Source organism: Pygocentrus nattereri, chromosome 8 (assembly GCF_015220715.1).
Source record: "Pygocentrus nattereri isolate fPygNat1 chromosome 8, fPygNat1.pri, whole genome shotgun sequence".
NCBI lineage: Eukaryota > Metazoa > Chordata > Actinopteri > Characiformes > Serrasalmidae > Pygocentrus > Pygocentrus nattereri.
This window is the reverse complement of record NC_051218.1, coordinates 23,413,702-23,441,263: the sequence shown is the minus strand read 5'-3', so window position 1 is coordinate 23,441,263 and position 27,562 is coordinate 23,413,702. Positions and strand designations below refer to the sequence as shown.

Here is a 27,562-nt window from a genome sequence, read left to right as displayed (position 1 = left end):
AAAACAGCCCCATATCCAAGATTGGATTAATTTTACACATCTCTTCAGTTCACAACACTTGCATCCAGATGGCAATATATCACCACAGGACAAGCAAGTTTTTAGTAGTTTTTTGTATTTTATTTTATTAGAATATTTTAAAAATTCTGTTTGTAAATATGTTTATATTGTGAATAATTATGTGAATACAAAGTAATGTCTTATGCCTGTAGTTGCCATTATAATCACTTCTTTGATCAGCCTACATGATCTCAATTTTCTCACTGATTTTATTTTAATTTGCTGATAATGCTCTCTCAGTTTGCATCTGGAGTCCTGCCATCCAGGCCATGTAAATGGTTGAGTGATTCTTCAAAAGCATCCATTTTTATTTTGCAATGTGTAAAGTGTTTAACATCTGGAAGGGTCTCTGATACATGTGCTAGGAGACCAACTATGCTGAGTAGCTGTGGTTAAAATTTCTTTCTAATGCAAAATGGTATCTGCCTGAAAAAACACTGAGATATGTATGAAGATGGCACTAAACTTTTCAGACCACCACTGAAAAACAGTAGGTAATTCAGTTGATGAGCACCTGTAAAGTAAGGAATTACCTGAAGTTTAAATTTAATCCTAGTTGCAAATTTTATAAGATTGTAATTCATATTCACAGAATTACATGTGTCTTAGAAAGCCAGGTAATCAGATGTCATCAAAACTAACATTAGAAAGCTGCTTTAATTGGCCTAAACTACAGTAATATGTTCTCTCTGGGTCCATTCTAATTTAGCTTGGAGATTAAATCTGCTGCATGTTGTGGTTCCCAAATTCACATTTCTTTTCAACTTTGGATGGGGGCTGGGGGAGGTGGTTGATTCTATTTGTGTCACAAAAACTTGGATTAGACCAAGCAAGTCACTGACTTTAAATCAGCCTATCCTTCTCCAAAAATGATTACAATTACACAGAGGTGAGTAGAGTAGCATAAACACAATCACATAAAGGGATTGCTACTTTGGTGAAATAATTACCCAAGTAAAAGTAAAAGGACCTTTCCAAAAACTGCTTTAATAGATTGACAAATGCAAACTGAGTAAAAAACAGATTCATTTTCACACAAGTAGATCTGAGTAGAGGTAAAATTATTACCATTTGACAATACTCAGGAGAGAACACACTTTTACTTGAGTAGCTGATCTACTTATGACTGCAATTATGTATACGTAATTGTGTAAATGGCAGAGGGGGCGCAGCAACTATTTATAACAGCGCATCACTAGGAAATCAGAATATAAATTTAACTCCACAAGCCATATGCGACGTGTTAACATTATTACTACTTCAACTTCTGCTCACTCAAAAAGGATGTGGTGTTGAAGTGAGAAACATGTCATTATTCCACAATAAATAAATAAATAAATAAATAAAACATGGCATCCACTTTTAACTTCATTATCACTATATGTTTAAAGTACACTGCACATTACCTTAATGGTCACTGATTATCCAAGGAAAGGATGTGTAATGAGAGTACACTGCAGTGAAACACAAGGAAAATTACTTTTCTTGGCCAGGAAAGTTAGGAGAATTATGATTTAAATGGTAGCATATGTTTATTATTATCAAATCATGATGTGCCATTAGTTTGTGCTAATATTATGCACATATGTTTATGTGTGCTTTTTAAGTACTTTATGTGCTACCTTCTTTTTAAACCGTTTTCTTGTTTTAGCTGTTTTCATATTTCATTTTCTGATCAGCATGGCAATATACATTCATTAATGTGTACACATAAAGTCTATGAGAACTTTTTTGAACCATGTATCCTCCTATGTAGTGTACTTTCTAAATTATAAGACCCATCAATTCATACAATAGGCTAATTTATACTGCATTATATTTTGAGCATACACTTCTCATGTTTTTGGAATATGCTGCTATTACTATTATGGCCAGTATAACTGATATTTGACTCACAAACCACTTTCTTGTTGAGACTCAATGAATAAATAAATAAATAACATTGCCACCTATTAATGGTAGATAGAAAGAGGCCCCAAATATGATGTTGCAACTCCCATTAGGATGAAGCAATCTAAACCAAAAAAATATGCTACATACCCTGATGTATGTGTAGTCGATTGCATTATATACAATACTGGAAGTGATCTGTTTTCTGCTAGACACATTTTGACGTGGTGCTCCATGTTCCTGAATGTTCCTTGCCTGAACAATGGTGCCTACCTCATCACTCTGATGCAGGGGTATCCTGGCTTGTTCGAAGCTCCATATACTGAGGAGTACATTGTATCAACATACCAAGAAAAAGTTAGTTTGATCAGAGGTGCTGATCTACCAAATTGATAAGTAAGTAAGTTTCAGTACCACTTATGTGTTACTGCTCATGATGTCCATAAATGTATAATTACCTTGTAAATACTGCCTCAGCAAACACAGTGCAGTAGCTAAAAACATACAAATTGCTAGAGTCATAGAAGTATTATAAAGTGCATATAAAGTGTAACCTCTGCCAGAGGAGTCACAGCAAGGACGGGTGTAGAAAATGGAACCTGTTAATAATCAAAAGTGTCTGTAAAGCATGGCGAAGGTAGTGCTGTGTTGGGCCTGTAAGACTTCCAGTGAAAATGCCTAACGGTAGGATGAATTTTAAACCAGAGAATCTTAACTGCTCAGATCCAAATTAATGCATCATAACATATTGACTGATGCTATACTTTCCTGCTGGTTAATAACCCAGACGCACAGCTAAATCAACTAAGGAGTTTTCAAGGCTAAGAAGTGGAAGGTTCCTGACTGCTCATGTCAATCATCTTACCTAAATCCCATTAAGAGTTCAATTCACTCACTGAACACAGGACTGAATGCAAAACCCTCATAAAAGAAACTGAAAATGACTTCATTACAGGCCTTGCACGGAATCCAGTGATGGATATTCAAATGAGAGTGAATGCAGTCTCTATTCTTACCAGCAGCTAATTATCTATACCCTATATTTTAATTTAGAAGTCTGGAACTTCACCCAGGTCACTGAGGACACTATATATTAAAGGCAATCTGATTATTTCACAGTGGCTGTCACGATTGCCCCCTCCCAGTCCTGTCCATTAGTTTGTGTTGTGTTTTGGTTTAGCCCACGTGTTCTTTGTTTTGGTTTTATAGTCATTTCTTGACTCCACCACTGATTGTTTCCACCTGTGTTCCCACCTGTTCCTCATGTATTTAAAGCCAGTGTTTTTCCCTGTCTGGTCGCTGGTCTTTGTATTGGTCTTTGTACTGTTGTCTGAACTGTTGGTTGTATTGTGTTCTCGTGGTGTTTAGTTCAGTGCTCTTTATTTTCATGTCATCTCTATGTGTTGGCTCTATGACCCTGGACTGTCTTGACCCTGATTTTGGATTTGCCCTTAATAAACGTTGCTTAGCTCTGCATATGCGGCAGCCTCCTCGCTCCCAGTTAGAGTGGCTCACATTAAAACCATGATAATCAAATAATAAAGGATGATTAGGCCAGCACAGTTTCTCTTTATGAGACTAAGAATCTTATTGCAGTATTTCTGTTCAGATGTGATATCACTTGTGAAAGTTATTTGCTTTGCCTGTTCAATTAACATAGTTTTTTTTTGTTTTTGTTAATTTATTTTGTGGTGTTTTTTCCCCCAGATGATGGCCATGCTGGTAAAAGATTCATTGTTTAATATATTCATTAAAAAACATTTTTTAAATTATTTTTTGTGTTGATTTTGTGAATCATATACATTGATTAGAATGTCACAAACCTCTGCCGTTATGTTTATTTGAGAAATTTACATAGAATGCAGCAAAAACCTCCTACTGAGTCTTTCACCCTTCCATCTCATATTGTAGGTCTCTCAAAGCATCCCTTCCAGTGACCTTCATAAACAGAGTTCAGATTGACAATACTGAAAAATATCAATTTAATCCAAAATCTCTTGCTCTAATGTAAGTATACAAGTTTATTTTGGATGCTTTCAAATTTCCATTTCGGGGAACATACAAGGCCTTTAATGCAAAATGCAAAACAAATTAGAACTGACCAGCCTTTAAATAATTACAAAATAAACACAAGAGCAAATCCCACTCCACAAAGGTAAAGAAACAAAAACAGCAAAAAAAAGATGCTAATGAGGAAGATGTACTCTTTTGAAGAAATTCAGCTTCTAGATGCAAATTATCTACATTTCCGTTTACAGGATTTTGGAGAAAACTGTTTTAACACTTAAAAAAATGTTTTCTTTAAAATTTTTGTAGAAAGTATAGCTGAAATGTTGCAAAACCCTACATTGGAAACTTTTTTAAAGGAATGGTTCCACTTTTCAGCACTTACAGCAAGAGAGAGAAAGAGAGATATCCAGAAAAGGCTACACTGTAAAAAATAGGGGTTTTAACTTTTAAAGGGAAGCCCAGACAGGGCGGCACAGTGGCACGGTGGGTAGCGCTGTCGCAGCAAGGAGGGCCTGGGTTCGATTCCTTGGCCGGGTGACTGGGGTCCTCTCTGTGTGGAGTTTGGATGTTCTCCCTGTGTCTGCGTGGGTTTCCCTGCGATGGACTGGCAACCTGTCCAGGGTGTATCCTGCCTGATGACTGCTGGGATAGGCTCTAGCGCGACCCTGATGGAGAAGCAGCTTGGAAAATGGATGGGGAAGCCCAGATTTTCAAATGTTGAGTTGTTTGAACTTATTAGGGATATTAAAGAATCTCCAAAACACCCAGAAATAATTGCATGATTGTGGAAATATTCTCATCATGTGTTCTGGTGGGCATTTGGCATGTCTGATGTATGTAGAATTCTTTTAAAAGTTCTTTTTAAAGGTAAAAGAAGGCGATGTTCAGAAAGTACTAGGCTGTATGTACCCTGAGCTTCAGCAGGGGTTGCACACCTTTCTTTATAAAACGATTCCAGCACAGTCAGATTGTGAGATTTGTTGGTGAATGCTGCTGCACGGTTTTCCAGTTGGATTGAGGGCAGGGCCACCGCTGCATCTCGTGGACGTTTACCTCTGTGCAAGCCACTTCACCATTGCTTTGACAGAGTGCTCGGGGTTATTGTCGTGTCCTTCTTGATTTTAGTTTTTTTACTGAAAGTACCATGGATCTGATCATACTTTTCACCTCCAACTTCTCTTACGATCTTCACATTTGCCCAGGTACCTACTGAGAAAATGGAATGTCCCATGGAAAAAAAGATGCTGCCTGTTTAATACGTCCTTAAATCATCCTTTTTATTTATCTGTTTTATCTTGTCATCTGTTCTCTGGGCTGTTGTTCAAAGGGATTCATGTGCTTATTAATTCACTATCCAATAAAGGAGCTTTATAGATTAATTGTTTTTGTTGAACATGGAATGACCCACTGATGCCACTGTCTTCTTTTCAGTAGGTCTGGTGTCACACTTTGTTTGTTCATGCTTTTAATTCCACATTTCTTATAAAGACCATGGTACTGTTGACTTTTTACTTTTCTACATTTTATTTTTTTGTGTAGTGCTAGAATTATGAGGCTAATGTTGCTAACAAACAGAAGAAGTCTATGGACACCAAAATCTTCACAAACACATCCCCACAATGCCTCACAGAAAACCGCAACCAGGTCTTAACACACAGACTTGTCAATGCAGGACACAGGATTGTGCTGTGAGTACTGTGAACAAACTTTCACCATGTAGCTTAGCATATTTTAAGCCACAATCTTGAATTATGTCTTAAAATATATGTAAATAAATAAAATAACAGAAATTGCTTACGTAATCTAGCATATGGGCAAAGGAGGGTCAGATCCTGCAGGGAAGATGAAATTCTGCAAAACACCTGTTATCTAAAATGGCTGCCCACAGCTTTCAACTATGTGGTGAAGTTTTTTGCCATTTTATAACTCGCTTTAAGTCATACTGTGTCCTAAACCATATTGACAAGTCCTTGTGACATTACTGAAGAACTAAATGAAGTTTGGGTGGTTTAAGAGAAGTTTTAGTCATGTATTTAGAATAAAAAATAATGTATGTGTAGTGACTTCAAAGCTCCATTTTAGCCCCTTAAAATCCCAGGCTTATCACATACTAAGGCTTATCATTAATGCAACTCAATGCAAACTGGCTGAGCTATTCTTAAGTTATAGAATTGTGTAATCAAACTTTGGGCCTGCTTGTGGGCCCTGGGTTTAAATTAAAGAAGTAAAATTTGGATGTCAAACAGGGCTAAACAGTGTCTTGGCTAAGTGGAAAGGTGGGGTTTGGTTTAACCTCACATTTAGAGAAAGAGAAAGGTAAATTTAATAAATATTCATTTGAACATAAGTTAAAATATCAACAAATGAATTGTAGTACTTTATTTAATAGGTGTTACAGTAAAATCAAGAGGCTTTATTTTGTTTAATTTAAAATACAAAAAAAAAACTTTTTTAACAGTCATTGTAAGTGTTGCTAATTTTTAAATTATATTTGAAGCTGTATATTTGGTTCAGCATAATTCAGTCTGATTCAATTTGAGTGCAGTATAGTATATGCAGTGTAGCATTATTTTCCTTGGTATGCTTAAATTGATTTGTGCTTTGGAGATTTTATGTGTCGTTAATGCTTTCCTGGATTTATAGTAACTTGGCTGAATTCAGTTCCAAGTGTTTTAAAACACTGAAAATGCTGAAACCTTATTAATATGTGGATTCCGAAGGTTAATGGTTATTCATAAATTTTAGAAGATAAACATCAGAGGAGCAATTTCTAAATGGTGTTTTGCCAAGTATCCAAAGATGTATGGTGCCAAAGTGCTTTCTCTGACACCAGGGATGAACTGAGAAATAATTATTGTTTTTTAGTTCTGTCTTGATGAAGATATACAGCAGGGTAGGTAGACAGCCCTTGGGAATTGCGATGGTGCAAAGCAGAGGCAATTTGCATGTTTAAATGACATGATCACAGTCCAAGGATATGGCAACCTTGGCAGAGTGTCTATTTGCCTGGATGAAGAGAGACTTGTGAAAGTCAAACACCTACTTACAAGCTGAAGGTGCGTGCCAGCTGACATGAAAAATCTGGTGCTTGGCCTGAGGGCAGAGTGGAGTGTTGATGGTGAAGGCAGCGGGCGTTTGGATTCCTTCCTGAGTCCCACAGTGCTCAGCATGAGGAGCCAGAGCTACAGGGCTCAGACATTTATTGTGACCTCTGGACAGTGGTCACAGACAAAAGACATGCACTACTGTTAAAAAAAAAGTTCTAAAACATCCCTGACAACTTCAAAATGCAAGTCGCTAAACACGGACATTTAAATTTCTTCAGTACCCTTGTGCTGCACCCTGACAAGATAGATATCACTCATTTAAGGACTTGCAAATACAAACCTCAATTACAAAAAGGTTGGAAAATGTTTTAAAATGTTTGGATTGCACTCTATTAAATACATAACAAAAACACAATATTTGGTGTTCATGAATAATGAACTATTGTTGTGGCAAAATGGCAGCTGACCCCACTCATCCTGGAATCATCTCTTCCAGCGATTCCGATTTGACAGAATTCTCAAGGCTATCAATACCAGCTCAACCAGACATGCCAACAGCTTTTTTCCTATTATTTTTTATGACATTATGCACTGTAGACTGTGAAATACCTAAAATATCTGCACTCGTTCATTGAGGAACAGCATTATTGAACTGTTGGATTATTCACTGACACATTTTTGGCAGAATGATGAGGGCAAAAACTATAAAATTATTGATAAGTTGAGGCAAAACATTTAGTATCTTGTACCCAGCTGTATTGGGTACAACACACAACAGTTTCAATGCGCTACACACAGTCAGTTTTTATTGAGATTTACTGACTGATAAAGTTACAATTGGAGCCTTTAGACTGCCAGCAAAGTTCCCTCATAAAATGTTTTGAAGATTTCAAGTCACCAGCTTTCTTTTCTGTTGCCCTGGACATTAAATAAGTCGAGTCAAGTCAAGTCAAGGGAGAGGAGTAATAAAACTCCATAAAGCCATTATTGTATTACGAACTTGGTATCTAATTAAAAAGACTAAATGACCATCTACCTGTCTTCAGATGAAATTAAATTGAGGTTACATGCGGTAAAAATTAATACTCCCCAATAAAAATGCCAGTAATGCCTGAATAAAAAAGATTTAAGGAACAATTTGATTAACGGTTAGTCTGAGTGGCTGGTATGAACACAGATTTTCATAATGTGTGAGGATGTGCTAATAATTCATATGCCCACTATAAAGCAAATAAGTTCCTGAAGTTAAGATGTCTAAAATGTGTACTGGGTTGCTATTTTCTGAGTAGATGTGCAGTATTTTGGGGATGCAGAGAGTGTCTATGCTACAGTCCAGATTTGCTGAATAGGTGAGCTTTTTAATATTTCAGGGAGACTGTTATTTTCCCCAAGTTATGAAAGAAAGCTGCAAATGTAGGTATTTCTAGATCATTCCTTAGATCTGCTTCCTTTTCTGGAACTGTGAGTATTATTAATATTAATCACATTATGCATTGGGCGAGGAATACAATTACCAAAGTAAATACACCTGTCTCACCAAGCAAGAAATTGAGAAAATCCCACAGCAAGCAGCTTTCTCCCCTCAAGCTGAAGACCAGGAGATGAGCGCACAAACTTTGAGATTTGCAAGGCTGTAATCCTCGCCTCTATTTATTTGCTTTCCAGCATGTCAGTTCAAAGAGGCTCCTTTGAGACTGAGGCAGTGTTATCCCTCAAACATTTATTGACTCACTTTCCTTCTTCTAAGAAATCTAATAAAATTAAAAGACTTTTGGGATGGATGAGAGCAGCACCTATACATTTCAAACCACAGACTGCGTTTCTCCAGCTCACTAGTTGATTGAGGAATTTATATAACTACATCATCTGGATGATTGGAAATTATAAGTTCTGTTTTGTGATTTATTGTCATCCTGCAACAGCTTGGCTTTCTTTGTTTTGATGCTTGCTGCAGGAATGAATGTTTTTATCTGAGAAACTGCTGAAATACCTTCACCTTTTGTGCAGTTCTGTTGTGATTTTGTGCTTCATAACCAATACCTGCCTTATTTCATGCTTCAGCTCATGCTGTCTACAATATGCTTTCTGTAATATAGAAATACTTGTATTCTGGTCTCAGCGACCTCAAACCTCTCCTTTTGTCATTGAACAAAAACATATAGCAAGCTAATATTACAGCCCTGTAGTAGTAAAGAAAGGCTAAATTTACATCTGTGAGCTAAACACTGACATACATTTCTTGCCCTCTCTTAAGAAGTTACATAAACAGTGAATTTTCAGGGGGTAATGAGTTCAGCTTTCTTCATCTGAAATGTGTGCTTCATATTGTTAGTTATATATATATATATATATATATATATATTGTCTTCTGTTCAGGACCAGGTAAAACAAATGCTGTCCCCTAGAGATAGAAGGATATTGTACTGCCTTCCATTGAGTGCATTGTGTGGGCGTCTTCCACTGATCCTTGACAGAGGAAACCTTGGCAGTACAAGAGAGAACTCATGGAGAGGAGGTTATTGTCTTAGTCAAGAGAGACTCAAAAGAACTAGGCCCTTCCATGTGCAAATAGGGCCCAGTTTACATAAGAGAAAAAGAAAAGCATAATGTTTATGTGAGAGGAAAAGCATAATGTGCATATGGGTTGGAGTATTATTCAGGTTACATTAGATATAAAAATCGCAATTCATAATTGTCAATATTTAAGCGGTAAGTAGCCTACATTTAAGCCCATAGGCAAAGTATATATATATACAGTGGGTTGCAAAAGTATTCAGCCCCCTTGAACTTTTCAACCTTTTGCCACATTTCAGGCTTCAAACATAAAGATATGAAATTGACATTTTTTGTGAAGAGTCAACAACAAGTGGGACACAATCGTGAAGTGGAACGAAATTTGTTGGATATTTTAAACTTTTTTTAGAAATAAAAAACTGAAAAGTGGGGCGTGCAATATTATTCAGCCCCCTTGCTTTAATACTTTGTAGCGCCACCTTTTGCTGTGATTACAGCTGCAAGTGGCTTGGGGTACGTCTCTGTCAGTCTTGCACATCGAGAGACTGAAATTTTTGCCCATTCTTCCTTGCAAAACAGCTCGAGCTCAGTGAAGTTGGATGGAGAGCGTTTGTGAACAGCAGTTTTCAGCTCTTTCCACAGATTCTCGATTGGATTCAGGTCTGGACTTTGACTTGGCCATTCTAACACCTGGATACGTTTATTTGTGAACCATTCCATTGTAGATGTTGCTTTACGTTTTGGATCATTGTCTTGTTGGAAGATAAATCTCCGTCCCAGTCTCAGGTCTTTTGCAGACTCCAACAGGTTTTCTTCCAGAATGGTCCTGTATTTGGCTCCATCCATCTTCCCATCAATATTAACCATCTTCCCTGTCCCTGCTGAAGAAAAGCAGGCCCAAACCATGATGCTGCCACCACCATGTTTGACAGTGGGGATGGTGTGTTCAGGGTGATGAGCTGTATTGCTTTTACGCCAAACATAAGTTCGATTTTGGTTTCATCTGACCAGAGCACCTTCTTCCACATGTTTGGTGTGTCTCCCAGGTGGCTTGTGGCAAACATTAAATGAGACTTTTTATGGATATCTTTGAGAAATGGCTTTTTCTTGCCACTCTTCCATAAAGCCCAGATTTGTGCAGTGTACCACTGATCGTTGTCCTATGGACAAAGTCTCCCACCTCAGCTGTAGATCTCTGCAGTTCATCCAGAGTGATCATGGGCCTCTTGGCTGCATCTATGATCAGTCTTCTCCTTGTTTGAGCTGAAAGTTTAGAGGGACGGCCGGGTCTTGGTAGATTTGCAGTGGTCTGATGCTCCTTCCATTTCAATATGATCGCTTGCACAGTGCTCCTTGAGATGTTTAAAGCTTGGGAAATCTTTTTCTATCCAAATCCGGCTTTAAACCTCTCCACAACAGTATCTCGGACCTGCCTGGTGTGTTCCTTGGTCTTCATGATGCTCTCTGCGCTTTAAACAGAACTCTGAGACTATCACAGAGCAGGTGCATTTATACGGAGACTTGATTACACACAGGTGGATTCTATTTATCATCATCAGTCATTTAGGTCAACATTGGATCATTCAGAGATCCTCACTGAACTTCTGGAGTGAGTTTGCTGCACTGAAAGTAAAGGGGCCGAATAATATTGCACGCCCCACTTTTCAGTTTTTTATTTCTAAAAAAAGTTTAAAATATCCAATAAATTTCGTTCCACTTCACAATTGTGTCCCACTTGTTGTTGATTCTTCACAAAAAATTACAATTTCATATCTTTATGTTTGAAGCCTGAAATGTGGCAAAAGTTTGAAAAGTTCAAGGGGGCTGAATACTTTTGCAACCCACTGTATATATATATATATATATATATATATATATATATATATATATATACAACCCCAATTCCAATGAAGTTGGGACATTGTGTAAAACATAAATAAAAACAGAATACGATGATCTTGATGATGACAAGATATTTAATGTTCACACAGATAAACAGATAAACGGAAAAGGGTGGCATGCCCACTCCAGGTAAGGGGAAAGGACCTGCCCCAGGTGGAGGAGTTTAAGTATCTTGGGGTCTTGTTCACGAGTGACGGGAAGAGGGATCGTGAGATCGGCCATAGGCTGGGACAGGCGGCAGCAGTAATGCGGTCACTGTACCGGACTGTAATGGTGAAGAGGGAGTTGAGCCAAAAGGCGAAGCTCTCTGTTTACCGGTCGATCTACATCCCAAACCTCACCTATGGTCATGAGCTGTGGGTAATGACCGAAAGAACGAGATCGCGAATAGAAGCGGCGGCAATTAGCTTTCGGGTGGCGGGCTACACGCTATGCGATAGAGTGAGGAGCTCGGTCATCCGGAAGGAGCTGAGAGTAGAGCCGCTACTCCTCCGCATTGAGAGGAGCCAGCTGAGGTGGTTCGGGCATCTGATCCGGATGCCTCCTGGACGCCTCCTGGTCCCACTGGAGGGATTATGTCTCCAAGTTGGCCTGGGAGCGGCTTGGAAGTTGCGGGGGACAGGGTCATCTGGGATTCTCTGCTCTCCCAACTGCTACCGCGACACTGTCTGGACTAGCGGTCAACGATGATGATGATGATGACAGATAAACTTTATTGTGTTTTGCAAATATTCACACATTTTGAATTTGATGCCTGCAACACGTTCCAACGAAGTTGGGACAGGGGCATGTTTATCACTGTGTTACATCACCTTTCCTTTTAACAACACTCAATAAGCGTTTGGGAACTGAGGACACTAATTGTTGAAGCTTTGTAGGTGGAATTCTTTCCCATTCTTGCTTGTAATAATCAGAGTTGCAAGACTAGAGGGTGCTAAATTATTGGATTGAAAAAAATTTGGGAAAAATGTAATTTTTTACGTAGAATTTTTCAGGATAACTTAATTTTTGCCAAAAGCCACATAGTATTTCATGATGGGTTAATACAGTATGATTGGGGAGATTCAGAGAGGGAGCGGAAACTATGCTTAACTACTGTGCTTAAATAAATATGTATATTGTATATTGATTGCACATAAACTGTACTTTTACTGTTATGATGAATAAGAATATGAGGATAATTGATAATTGGGGTAATTGAAAAATAAACCAAACGGTGAATGCTTTATTTTACAATATCTTATGTTCTAGGTAGTAATCAAGTGGGAGGTACAAATTCCAGAGTACTAGTCAGTTTCAATAAATTACTCTGAAATACCAAACAGGTTCTAAATATAATACTGATTAATGACAGAGTAGAACACTAAAGTATTTGCAGCAACAAAGTGTAGATACAAACATACTGACACTAAAATCCATGTAATATCACATATTTATGCTGGAAAGTAAACTGAAACACCTCCAAGTACTGAGTAAGTTATATGGCAGTAAATGGTAAGGACCCAGTAAAACCACAATAAAAACTACTGCTTTCTTTACAAAAGCAGCCCAGATTCAGTTTCATGTATGGGTAAGAGACAAGTAAATACTAAATAGACAAGTAGCACTCAAAATCTGTATACAATAATTTTTTGTCAAATAACTACCCACTACTTTTTACCATAATATTACAATTACACAGTGCTTGTAATACTTACCCAAGTAATATCTGTTGGGCATTTCAGATGGTCTTATAGCTTACCATTGTGCTACCAAAAGTAATTACCCGGTAGTGTGGAGGTGGGACTCTTACCTGGGTAGTACTTAGAACTTAAGGGACTGCAAATAAAAGCATTAACCTGAAAAGTACATTCAGTTCATTTTCACTAGTACTATCAGTAGTAGTAGTAGTAGTAGTAGTAGTAGTAGTAGTAGTAGTAGTAGTAGTAGAGTAGAGTAGAGTACATAAAGTATTTCAGCTGTCTTTTTGAGATTGAGATAAACAGGGAAGGCCAATGTTTATTATTCTTAAACATAAAGGTGCCAAAAAGGACAGAAGACATACTTTTCCTTCTTTAAAGAACCATTTTTATAATTGTGAACTTTCTTAAATCTTGAAGAACCTCCACATGATGGAGGTTGAAGATATTAGAAAACAAATATTCCTTCTCACTTTACATTACGTGAAAATTCTTTAGACCTTCTAAAGGTTCCTCACACTCACAAATTTTCAAACAGGGTTAGGTAACCAAAACTGGTTCTTCTATAGCAGGGGTGGAAAACTGCAGTCATAGACTGGTGTTCGGCACAGTTTGGTGATTTTCCTGTGCTTAACACAACTACTAAACCTAGCAATTAGCTGCTGAGTTGAATCAGGTGTGTAGAAAATGACCAAACTGTGCAGAGCGCTGGCTCTCCAGAAAGGAGCTTGCCACCTCTGTTCTGTGGCATTGCTCAAAGAACCCTTCGTGGTATTTTATTTTTCTTGTCACAGATGACCTATTTTACTGGTTTTAGTTAGCATTTCAGTAGTTTGGACCGTGCCTTCAACATATGGTTATAGTATGAGAGGAGACTTTAGGAGAAGAACCTGGATTGGAGTTCTGCTTTAGGTAGAGGTATACTAGAACCGGAGACATGGGCCTCCTCCCCAACTTTAATTATTTCATCACTCCATTTATATTCAAAATACATTGTGATTTAATTTACCTCTGGCAAATTATTTAAATCTTAGAGAAAAATTAGATATGCAAGATATTATATTCCCAATATATCTAATTCTGGAATCTTCTAAACATTCTGGAATCTTCCTTAAAATAAGTGATCATCACAAGGCATGGAAGGTGATTCAGTGATTGAATATGGGAAAAGCTTTTACTGAGCTGTAGCTCTGAGGGATGTGAACGGAGGCTGTATGTAATGACAAAGAACAGAGATATTTATAACTTACAGCCTAAATTATAAGCCACCTTGGCAAAGGTGTCCTAAATCACTTTTCAGTAAAAATGTAAAATGGAAACCTGAATTCACTAAAGCCCATATTCTCATTTGAGCTTTGCAGTAAATTGTAGCTTTGCAGAAATCTGTAATTGACCTCTATACAAGATAGAGGAGGATTTGAGGCACATGCACACACATTTGCATGACACCTTCCAGACATAGTTTAAGTCCAAATGAAATAATTTCCAAACCAGACAGTTTAGGCAGAACTAAGTAGAAAAATATGAATGCTTTGACTGCTTAGAAGCACTGTATATGGTAGCATTACTCAGATTAAGAAAGTTGCTATGTTCAGTTTCTATTAAGCATGTTAGCCTTTTTTTATTTATATGACACATTGATGTGATAATTCATGTATGTTTGCAGGAAAAGACTGTCATGTCAACAGTGAAGCAAGTCAAACAGAGAGAGTTTCCTGAGCCACTTATAGGCTGGGAAATGTTTCAAATTCATAAAATGAAAGCACAAACAGCAACAATGGTTATGAGTAGGACCCCTTCCCTGAGTGGATGAATTTTATGATTGTGAGTGCAATAAGACAGAATCCAAAGGGTGCTCTAGTATTGAATCAGAATGAAAAATGCAAAATATAAGTATTTTCAGTAGCCTTTTGAACTCCAGTGTATTTTGAGTACAGAAAATATTTGCACACTGAATTGCATAATGTATTGCACTGGAGCATATTTCAGTGAATCGAGATGAAGGAATGTTGAAGTTTGCCTTGTCTCCACAACTCAGGGACATCCTGACTCCAATGCCTGGCTTTACACAATGAAACTTTCATGAAACATACTTGGACTTAAGTTGAATTATGCAAAGTGTTCTGCAACTGACGTGAAACTCAGTTGCAACATTTGTAGTCAGCTCAACTTGTGGAAACAAATTTCATTAAACAATCAATTGACATACTTTTGAACAACTGAATTCATGTGATCAATGAACAAGAAAATAAAATAGAAGTTTATTGGGTGGTTGAAATTGAGATTTACATTTTCTCCCTTTTTGGTGCCCCCTAATTTTACACAGAGGTCTAGATATGCATGAATATAGAAAAAAAAAAACAATGACAGCTGTGAAACATTGAAGATGATAAAATGTGGCAAATATGACTTTGTAGCAAGAGTGATACTCTGTATCAAAAATGGAGTAACTAAATGTGTTGTTTGCAATTTGTCTTTGAATTGCTTTGTATACTTGTCAAGTTGTATGGCAACTCACAACATGAGACTAGTTGCATAAAAAGGATTTTTATGTTTTTCTTAAGAGGGCTAGAGCAAAACAAAAATGTCCTCTCAACCTGTTTCCAAGGTCCTTTATTTCAAATAAGTAATTTTGAGAGTGTACAGCATGCCTTCAGTTATCTATTGTGGTTTGAGGACTGCCTGCTCAACTGTAGAAAACTGTAGAAAAAACTCTTGGAATGTGCTGAAGACCCAGAAAATCTAAGCGTGAAGTGTAGGTGGGGAAATGCAGGACTGCAAAAATTCATAATGAAGAATAGTGGCTTGTATATTAGTTATCAAGAAAGAGTTTCAGGCAAGCTTCAGATAGTGCACAACTCTATGACAAGCCTATGCCTGCTGAATCTCTGTCTCACTGAACTATTTCAACCAACCAATCAGCACTGTATGCCATGTTACAGTATTCAAAACTATAGGTATGCAACTCCCCGAAAAGTGACAAACTAATGTCAAAACCACTGAATTTGCAGCACTTTTATCGTCCAACATCAAGACATCCACTGCACTTGCAAAGAATAAATTATATTTACAGACCACTCACTGGGGCAAAATGCTCCTGGCTGCTGTTTTCCACGTTTTCCCTTTTCTTCTTCCCTTTCATACTTCTGGATCTCTGCCAGATGTGTCCAGATGTGAATGAGTTGCTCGATAAATTTTGATTGTGCAAAATAGCAGCAGCTATACACTGTAGATATGTCAGCTGCATAAGTGCGGGTTGTATCGTTTATCATCTGTGCCTATTTATTGTATGGACCACTCACATCCCACTTTAGCTCACATTCATAACGTTTCCATTCATGAGCAGATGATACTCCTAACCAAAGCCATCTGCTTTGCATACAAGAAGTCTAAGAAGTGTTGAAGTAATTCTATTCCTTCTGAAAACCAACCCTCCCTTTCAAGCTCTCTCCTAAATTACCAGTGGAATGAAGTTTGCCTCTCTGGCTCCCTGAGACACAGTCCTCTCTGCTGCCTGACTGAGAGTTTCTACAGTAAATCTTCGGTGCTGAAGCTGGTATTATGGACAATAGCCTTCAGTCCAGCAGCCAACAAGCTCTCTGCAAAGATGTGAGTCATATTTTTATAACACAATTAATTTTACTACTAAGTGATTGCAAACAGCTACTAAACTGTATAAATACAATTTTGTATCAGAGTAAAAATACATTGCTCTCATCTCTGTAGTGTACACAAAGTAGTGAATAACAGAGGAAGATGTTTTGTTTACAGATTTGCTTTGATTAGGTACAAACTGACAAAAATAACTTATATACCTAAATAACATATATACCCATATGTTTGAAGCAATCACTAGAAGATATTGCTTGCCCACATGATTGTACATATCATCAACTGAAAATCAGTCTTAAAAGTAACATTAGATCACCAGATTAACTTGATATCACAATCGGTTTTGGCTTTTCTTCACCCAGTGCCACTTCTCTGTATTATGTGTTACATGAAAAGTTTGTGCATTCATGAACAGTCATCAAGTAATAATCTTCGATTCCAGTCAGCATTATACGATTAAAATTTACGATGAATATTGTTTTGATTTTGTTATATAAGAAATGCAATAAGTTTATTTTACTTAAAATCATATTTATCCTTAAGATGCTACTCAAAAAATATCAGAGTAAGAGTTTCTTTTTACCTGCAGTATTAAATAATTCAATAAAATCTCAAATACTTTGAAAAAGTCCACAGCTTTGAATGATGACAAATACAGACTTAAACGATTGTGTAGCAGGGAGTAAATTTCCATGGTGTGTTTTTAATCATGAAATGTCTTATGTTTTGAAGGCTGTGATAAACCTAGCTATAGTGGAACTTTTCCTTTTCTTATGCAGAGTATAGGAAAAAGATCAATATATACACCAGGAAAATCATGCTTCCTCGCTCTCTCTCTCTCTCTCTCTCTCTCTCTCTCTCTCTCTCTCTCTCTCTCTCTCTCTCTATCACTTGCTATTTCTCTCCCTCTTTTTTTCTGAGCAGCAGGGGGCCTCAGGCTTCTCTACTACAGCACAGTCGTTTTGCTGATTCTAAACCTAAAACTGCTTTAATTCTGTTTTGCTGGCAGCCGCCTGCACGCTTGTCGGGCCATTTATATTCGGAGTGGATGGAACTTTGTCCTCTAGACAAGTTTCCATTGCTTATGCAACCTCTGGATTAGTGCTCTGTCTCGGGCTGCATTTTTGTTCTGTGCAGGGAGAAATTCTTTCTTCAGAGGAATTTTGGTGGCCCTCTGATTATTCGCCCTTCTGTTTCCCGGCTAGCACTGCCTGCATCTTGATGCATCTCCCAGGAAGTTTATAATTATCCTGTCAAACATTCATACGTTTTTTGCTTGTTAATATTATTATGATATAGTGAGACTCTCCATCTCAGCCCCGACAATCTGCAAAAGCCTTTTTTTATAATTAATGGGCATTTGCAGCAATTCAATATGAGGTGCCTTGGTGTTAAGAATAATACGTGGAGCCAGTACATTTGAGGGGGGGAGGACCTCCTAATGTGCTTTTCTGCTTCAGTCTGTAAGATAAAGTACAGCAGCAGGAGTCATTTCTCGCCTTCTTTTTCTTTAACAGATTCCAAGAGAATGTTATAAGCTCCTCTTTCAGCAAGAGACATCCCTAATTGAAGCTCCATATTTCGTAATTCTGATTGGCTGTGTCCTCAGAGAGCCAAGAGCACACCACTGAGAATAGTGAGCTTTTACTCTCTCCCTTATGGAAGTCAGTTGGAACAAAAGCTCCCCTTTATTAATTTGTGGCCTTAAGCTTGGGGAATTAAGTCCAACAGGCGAACTTTTAATTTGGGACCATTTTAATAAATGTGACCTTTTGTGCCATTTCGGGAGAATTCAAATTGCCCATGTGATTATCATTTCATTCTCAACTGTGCCGTACATTCACTGCACATAGCTTCAAAATATTATCGTACCATATTTTTGTTCCTGCATTCTCTTTCATGCCTCAAAATGTTATTGTACTATTATTGTTCATTTATTCTCTTTCATGACTCAATATATTATTGTACCATTTGATTGTTCTCTTATTCTCTTTAATGCTGTATCTACATCTTCCTCAGTGTAAGTGTCAGTATAAGATTTTTCTGTTTTATTTCCTTTTTTTCTGGTAGGTTGAGCTGGGAAAGGAGAAAAATGCTAGATATCGGAGTTACCAACGTGGTGCCCTAATTCTTGGCTTGCTTTTCTTGATGCTGGCCCTTTGTATCTTTAGCCTGAGGTACATTTGGAACTCAAGTCCTGTGAAGGTAAGACCTGTAGTCTGTGAGTTTACATGAAGATTAGAGAATGTAGCTGGATTAATTAGTTTACAAAGAGATTTTCCATTGAAATGTTCTCCGTCTTTGATGCATTTTTGGATCTGCTGTGCTTTCACTGTTTTTCTTCTTACCGTGAAGAAATAGGAATTAGAGAAAAATGGATCATGTACGTTATTGCTTATGTTATTAGTACCATCCCTGCATGTAAGAACAGGAAGTGAGACTGCATCCTTGTCCCTTATGGCTGCATAGTGATTAGTTTGCCAAATGCATAACCTTAAGAATTGTTACTACCAAAGCAAACTATTTTTCGTTTTACAACAAACATGATGATTTTGCGTGCACACTGTTCAAAACTGTGTTGCTTGCATTGGCTAGTCATTTACTGACTAGTATTTTTGAGTTATGCTCAAAATTAGTATTATAATTGTTTTGGTAGCAACAAAGTGATTTGATCTGATTTCTTTAATGAAATAAACATAATTAGGAAGGTGTACAGTCACTCAAAGCAAAAAAGTCAGTTAAATGTCTCAATTGTGATTTTGACTCTGACTTTAAACCCATTCGTTATAATGGTCCATATCTGTGGTATTAGTAGTTTTCCTCCTCCTTCCTTTTCCAATACTATTATTATCACTCTTCTTGCTCCATTTTGAAACTTTGAAGTAAATTTCTAAATTCTTACAGTTACACATTTTGAATGACCCATATACTATTGTCCTAATATCTCATTAATATAATGCTGATTCTGCATCTGAGACATAAATATTGAACCAGACATTCTTTTTTGAGCCTGTGTGTCATTTTAATCCCCTTAAATGTCCAGAGCCTGACAGGGGGCCAAAGTTTTATTACACACCTCTATAGCCTAAGAACAGCTCAATAAGTTTGCACTCAAGTCCCTGTAGTTTCTGAATAATAAGCCTTAGTATGTAAAAAGTCTGGGATTTTAAGGTCTCTGTATGTATAAGCACAGTGCACAAACACCACATTTTGGCCTGTTTTTTCTCAGTTTTTATTTTTACTTCTTTCAGTTTTATCAAACAAATCTTACATAGTGCAGATTTAAGGATACCATTCACTGTGCCTTTCACATTAGACAGTAAGAGCAGCAGAATTATTGCCTATTAGAAGGTGTCTGGGTTTTTCAAATTATGGTTTCCTTTGTGTTAATTTAATTTCATTATTTATTTTAGCAACATATGACACTAAATCCAGTGAGAACAAAGAAAGTCTTCAATAGTCAGAGAGACCTGCTAATTAGCTAACTTAGCAACATACCAGACATGTTACATGTGATTTTTTTTCTCAGGTTTAATTGGTCTTCCACACTGTTCAATCCACATCCAACACTTCTCATCTTGTGTCTTCAGTTTAGAAAATAATCATGGTTTTACTCTTTTCTCCAAACTTTTGAGCTATCAAGTATGTGCTTTATAACACACTGAGGTGAAACTTGAGCACTTGTTAGAGTTGCTACTTTGGTCAGCAAATGTGTGGGGGCAGGTTATAAATACCCTGAGCAACAACTGACATGTTCCTCAGCCAGTCAGTGTATTTAAATATTGCACTCAAAGCGCCCTTGGTAAAACAACATACTCTAAAGGGGAATTCAACCGATTTTTCAATATTTCTGTAAAATTAAAAGGTTGAGGTCATCCAGAGATTCAGTTTTGTGAAATGTTTTATTGCAGAGAAACATATTAAATGAAATGTCTTTACAGTGGTGTTGATGGGAAACAGAGGTTGTGTTATCAAGTTATCAAAGTGATTTTATTTACTGTCCAAAACCACCCATGAACGCGCTTATGTCTTCTGAGTATGTAATGCTGATAGTAAAATAGTGGTAAATCTGAAAAAAAGTGTTGTCACTGGGGATTATTTTGCCTCACAGAACCCAGAAGAACCCACCTCTTGTGCATGAATGGGTTTTAAAAAATTAGGTTTTAGTCCAAAGTCTTTCCTTGAAACCAAAATGAAGCAATGTCTTGCTGCAAATGACCTATTTGTGTTTTTTGTGCTCATAATGTAAGTAAACCTTAACGGGGACTCTATTCTCTTTATGGTCTTCTTTAGCATTGATGAGATCTTAGACCAGTTGTCATCTGTGCCTTGCGTCCCATTGAAAATAACATGCTTGAAAGCACACCATTGATAGGGCCACGTTGAGTGTTAAAGCAATGTAGCATGCATCCTTAGCATTAGCCTTTTACATCACACAGGCTCTCAGATCTTATTGCTTTAATAAGTCATGCTGTCATGTCACAAGACCACGAATTGTACTCTATATGTGATTTTTAGTTGACTGTTTTTACTCACTAAAGTGCAGGAAGGCTGTATCTATTTTCATATGAAAGGACTTTAAAAGGTATATTAACCATAAAGCAACACAAACTGGAATGAGGGCATTTGGTTTTCACAATGCAGAAATCAATTGGACCAAGAATCAAACAACAAAAGAACCGTACTGAGAGGTCTGTGTCTGCTTGAGATGCTGAAATGGACCAAGTGTGAAATACCATTAGAGGCATTCAACTCTTCAGACATTTGGTTCCAATCACCACCACAGTGAACAATTTTGATTAGTAAGTACCTCTAGAACAGAAAATTTCACATCAAACCAATCTCAATGACAGCATTTACATCTTAACTATTTAATTATGTAGAAATTTTCGAAAAATCTATCTAATTTAATCAAGATTCTACATAGAACATTTTGCAGACCTTCCTCAAGTACCACTCCGGACAACAACCCATTTGAAAAGGAATGCAACTGACTCTGATTGTCACGGTTGGCTCCTCCCAGTCCTGTCCATGTGCTCGTGTTTTGGTTTTGTAACTCCGCCCCTGATTGTATTCACCTGTCCCTCATTGTTACGTGTATTTAAGCCCTGTGTTTGCCCTTTGCGTTTGCCAGTCTTTGTACCTTTGTATCGTGTCTTTGTACCTGGTCTTCGTTTGTGTTGATTCTTGAGATGTCTTACCCTAAGTCTGTACGTGTCGGCTCACTGACCCTGGAATGTTCTGACTACGACCCTGGATTTGCCCCTAATAAATCTCGCTTATCTCAGCGTGTGCGTCCGCCTCCTCGCTCCTCGTTACACTGATGCTAACTGATGAGATGGAAACATTGTTATAATTCAATAATATAAGTTATAAGTCAAATTACTGTTCTTATTCTTTAAGAAATATTATGGTTTAACAAATTGAATGATAAAAAGGGCTAATTATTTTGTATGACATCACCATTCACGTCATGTAGATATTGCTTAAAATGTCACATTAAACAAAATTAAACAAATTGCATTAAACAAAAAAGTCTTTAAGTCAGATTTAAAAGAAGAAAGAGAAGAGCAGTCTCTGAGGGATTGAGGAAGAGAATTCCAGAGTTTGCGGGCCATGGCACTGAAGGACCTCCCTCCCAAGGTGGAAAGCCTGGTGCGTGGAACAGCAAGTAAGTTATTGCTAGAAGATCTGAGAGAGCGAGAGGGAGTGTAAGAGGTCAGCAGTTCTCTGAGGTGGGGGGAGCAAGATTATGCAAAGCTTTGAAAGTGACTAGTAAAATTTTAAACTTTATACGGGACAGGACCGGTAGCCAGTGTAGCTGAGAGAGAACTGGGGTGATATGAGCTGAACGCTTAGGGTGGGTGAGCACTCTAGCTGCAGAGTTCTGAATGTACTGTAACTTTTGGATAGACTTTATTATTGAAGAAGGAGCACAGTTTGGATATTTGCTGTCTTGCTAGCTAGTTAACCAAAATGTGTGTTGCTTTATTCTGCTTCAGCTCGTTTTTCTAGTGTAAAACTATGGAAGTGCTAAGACCACTTTGGCTTGCCAACTTAAATCTTCAAGATTCATGATTTATTTAAATCATCATTGAAGTATTTAATAAAGAAACAATACACAGCACACCATTTTCAGTTATTTTACTTTTTAAAAGAGAAAGTATGTACTAGTCGCTTATCACATATGTTTCCACAGTATTTAAGCTTTTGTTAGTCCTACAATTTGCCAATGTAAGAGAACAAGTTTTCTAAGACGCTGGTGCAGTGCTGTAAATGAATCCTAACTGTTGCTGTCACTCATCTCACAAAACCTTTATTTTTTCATATTATACACATTGTGGGGAAAAAATTAAATGTTAAAGACGTGAATGACAGGACATGCAATTTGTTATATTTTGATTTTTATCCACAAAGCAGCAGTTTCAATCAGAGCCTCTGGTCTCCCAACTTGTTCCCTGTTATTTCACACCATAGATTGCGTCTGTCCCTGGGGGAGGGTCTCGGCATCCTCTGCCCAATTTGCATCATGCATGTCCACTGAATTACATTTTATGACGCAGCCCAGTCTGTACCCTGCATGCCTATCTTTTTACGAAGTCATATTATGGAATTAGCTTGGAGTGTTTAATGCTGAAAACTATGTAAGTAGACTAATTCTCTTTCCTAGGTTAGTACTACACACGTAATTACTTAAATCCTTACTACGTAACGATACACACGTAATTACTCAAATTGACCATTTTGTTATGGCTTAAGTGCCATAAAATGCTTACAAATACACAGCACAGATCATCATGTTGTGCCAGTAAAAGTAACATTCTACAAGCATAGGGAAGCAGATCAGGTAGCGACAACCTAAATTAAAGCATCTCCTCACACTTTTTCTGATGTTTTGTTATCACTGGTATTGACTGAACCCAAGGGGTTGTAGCTGTTAAGTAAACAAAAGAGCAATAGTATAATGTAAATAAGTGCATGAAATCTATGATGGTAAAGAAAGAATACACAACTATGCAAATTCTACAAACATACATTGGTATTGTACATAATGGCTTTGTTACTGGTTTTAACTTTGTGGCAATACCAGAAAATGCAGCATCACAGTCTTCTGTTCTCTTACAACTTCTAGTTAAAATATTCTAATTCTCCTGTGTGAAATATCTCACTCTTCAGGTTGAAGAGTCATCACTTTGGGCCCATATAAAGCAGGATGACTCTCTGAGGGAGTGTAGTGTGCTTAATGACAGTGCCTGTCTGGGTTCTTGGAGATCTAATGTGAGGGCTTCCACTCATGCACTAATGGGGTTTGCTGGGTTGAGGCCCATCCCCTGTCTCGAGCAATAAGCAGTGTGATGGCGCTTTAAAACCCAATGATAGGCCTGACTGATGGCAGGCATCCTTTTACTGGCAGTAGGGGAATTATGAGACAAGTGGCAAGGGAGTCATGTAAGCAACATCAGCAGCTGAGACAATGAGTGTGTATGTTTCAAGAGTTGTGCACTCGGTATGGTGCACATGCTGACACCAACAATGGAAACTGAATGTGTGAACTACTGCAGCTTCAGGCAATGCAGCGCTTAAAAATAAAGATTCATAAATGTTCTTGGTTCTTGCTGTGCTGTACAGTTCTAGGAAAACACCAGGGTGCCTAAACTTTTTGTCTTGGGGCTAAGTGCCAAAAAGCAAAAAAAAAAAAAAAGAAAAAACAAGGTAGCTTTCAAATTCAGATTTTTAAAATTGTATTTTATAACCTTATATTATATTTTTAGATAAAATACTTCAAAAATATAATTTAAATAAAAAATAAACCTCTTTCTGCAGGCCTCCTAATAGAAATTGGCTATATTTTAATCACCTTTTTTCTTTATTATTTAATTCTTTATTATAAAAGAAAACATTTTCCCCATAATTCTGTTACCAGTCTAACTAGGTCACTGTAGGCTCTCTATGTGTGAATTGTTGTGACTCTTTGTAGAGCTGCTAGCTAGAAATGTGGAGTGAAAGGTGACAACCCCTTATAGTGAAAACAATGCAAAACTCTCCACAAATACATGCAAAGATAAAATGCAAAAAAACTTTTTAAATTTTTTATCTAAAAACACAGTGCAGAACTGCCATTAAATAGAATAAACACACTTTTTTCATTTGCTTTGTCTGTTACAAAGATGCAAATCCCCTTTGCTTTTGTAAATTTCCTTTGAAATATTTTCCATAAACTTGGAACTATTGGAGAAAAAAGATGCACAAACATATGGTGACTTTCTGGCAGGCTAAATCAAACATGCTCTTAATCCAACTTTGCCAAATTTTAGACAGCCCTGCTCTAGAACCTTAATGTTAATTGAAGGTTGACATTGTGTGTTGATCTAATATGAATATTTAAACCAGCACTCAACACTTCATTGGCCCCACCCCCCTTATTTAGCACTTGACAAAATGGAAAATGATGTCTATGTGACAGAAGCTTTTCACTCTCCTTATATGGGCATGTAAGGCCTCATCAATTATTCCCCCAGCTCCCAAGAACTGTAGTTCCTGACAAACTAATTAGAAGGCAATACATCAATGGAGCAGGAGAGTGCCTATTCGTCTGTACGGCAGCAGGCCGAGGAGGATTGGTCTCCCATCCCCAGCTTTGCATAAACAGCCATAGAAAGGTAATTTGTTCAGCGTATTGTATTTTGATATGACATGGTAACCGCTTGGGAACTTCTTTTAATTACTTGCAAACATATGTTGTTACAGAGGCCTGGGGAAGATAATTTCCCATTGCTTACCCTGCCATTGTACACTTATGTGTGTGAGGAGTAGGTGTGCATGTGGGGGGGGGGGGGGGATGCATGTCTGTGCATGGTGTGCGATATCTGTGTGAGTGTGTGCATGTGTTGCCCACATCCCTCTCTTGTTTCCTAATACATTGCCGTCTTTATGTTTACCATGTCCTAATTATTGTTCTGAGTGTTGACGTCCACTGGGATTAGTCACCCTCCATACTGCCTAACAGCGGCCTGCAAAACATTTAGCTCCTTTTAAAACAGACCAAAATTTAAATTGCGTCCATTAACGATTTGACATTTGAGTCCATTTCATCTAATTATGAATGCCTATGTCAAAACAAAACATCTGTGGTTGTTTACTGTGTAGATTTATTGTGTTCTTTCAGGTATTTGGTTCAAATATAATTAGTTTTTCTAAATGTACTGAAAAGTCTTGATGACCATGAGACTTCCAGAGCTCATCCAAGTGCCAGGACCACACATGTGGATTGGACAGCAATCTTCCCTCAAGCTACCTTATCTAAACCTCCTGTGACTCCCATATTGACTATAGTATTAGAGGACACTTTCCAATAGATCACATGTATAGGAGCAGGGGCTGTGCTGTGAAATTGGCTCTGCTACACATGACTGTCAGGCTTAGGAGATGTCCTCCATTATTCAGGTCGAAATTGCCTCGCTCACCTTGTTGCCATGCCCTTGCCACAAGGCAGCCTCTCACAATGTGCCCCCAACCACCTCTAAAGGACTTCTGGGTCCGGATGTGCTACTTAATGAACAGCTCTGCACCTGCTCTTCAGTAATAGTCGCAGGTGTGTGGCACTGAACGGCCCTCCTGAGCAGCTTTATTTATTGGCTGTGTCCTGTAACCACCCTTTTGGCAATGCCACAGCCTGTCAGTATCCACCACACAATAAAAGGGGAAAATACTGCAACTCTGGGTTAACAAGAAAAAGACTCCAGTGTTTCGTGCCATGTACAGTGCGCTTTCCTGAAATAGAGCAAAGTCTTCAATTTTCTGTTATTTATTTATTTGCTAACAAGGATTTTCCTGCGTAGTCTTTAGGGAGAATAATTACTGTAATGGAGCAGACTGGCCTATCTGAACAGCTGCTTTAGGCACTCCCTCCTGGGACATGCTGCCTTCAGTCTGTAATTTTCCCTGATTCACCACGTCAGACTCATTTATCCACTTAGTTCATGCCTGTGTCCACTTCTTGACACAGAGAAGAAGACAGGTCTCATTGCTCCACCAGAATGAGAGAACACTTTCTAACCCTACCAGTGGAGAAATAATGGAGGAGAAACTAGAGAGAGAAAGTGGGGAATGGACCATGTGAGTTCTGCCCAGCTGTGGTGGATACAGTTGGATGAGAGTTGTTGACAGGCTTGAGTGCCTTTCCTGTGCAAGGTAGTTTTGTAGGTGTTAGAGCAACATTCATGATAAATTCTTTGATTAAAATCTTGCATTTGAATACTTCTAGGTGCTCTCCTGCCAAGCAGGCCTTTTGGAGAGTTAAGGAACATTAGCATCCATTATGTGCCACTTCTCAAATTTCTGACCAGGGCAAGAAGGTACATTACAGGCTTCAAATCATTTTCCGGTACTCTGAATAAATATTCTTTTTTGGGTTGGCACCAGAAATTGCTCTGCAGCAGACTGTCAACCCAGCACAATGTCAACCTTTATTTTTTTTCTCTCTTTTCCCATGTAGCTGCACAGCAGCCCTCAACCCATATATTGTGCAATTTAGAGTCTGATTGAGCCTTCACATCGCGTTTCATTCGTACCGAGTGCTCTGAGTTCTGGCTTCCATTCGAAAGCTCTCTCACTCGTACTGTGAAGGAGTAGATCTCTGCATTCCAACTGCTCTTCACACTATCTGGGCTCAGTAAACAAGATTCATGTTTTATTTTTGAAGAAATTATGCAACTGAAATTACAATTAAGATATGTGTAGGGTTAAGCAGAGTTTACTGCCTGTAAAAACAAGAGACTAAATCAGCTTGAGGTAGAATTTGCACATTCTCAAACAGTAGCTTTTGAAATCTTTCCATAAAAAAAAATT

General features: G+C 37.8%; 1 protein-coding gene across 1 annotated transcript in view; it reads left to right on the top strand.

The window, feature by feature from the left end:
- Nucleotides 1-16,663: 16,663 nt before the first annotated feature.
- The window catches only part of tnmd (tenomodulin), a 51,306-nt gene continuing 40,407 nt past the window's right edge, over nt 16,664-27,562 (top strand). The window contains exons 1-2 of the mRNA XM_017698304.2: nt 16,664-16,711; nt 18,785-18,919. Coding sequence (XP_017553793.1) covers nt 16,664-16,711; nt 18,785-18,919 — 183 coding nt within the window. The remainder of the gene's footprint in view (nt 16,712-18,784; nt 18,920-27,562) is intronic.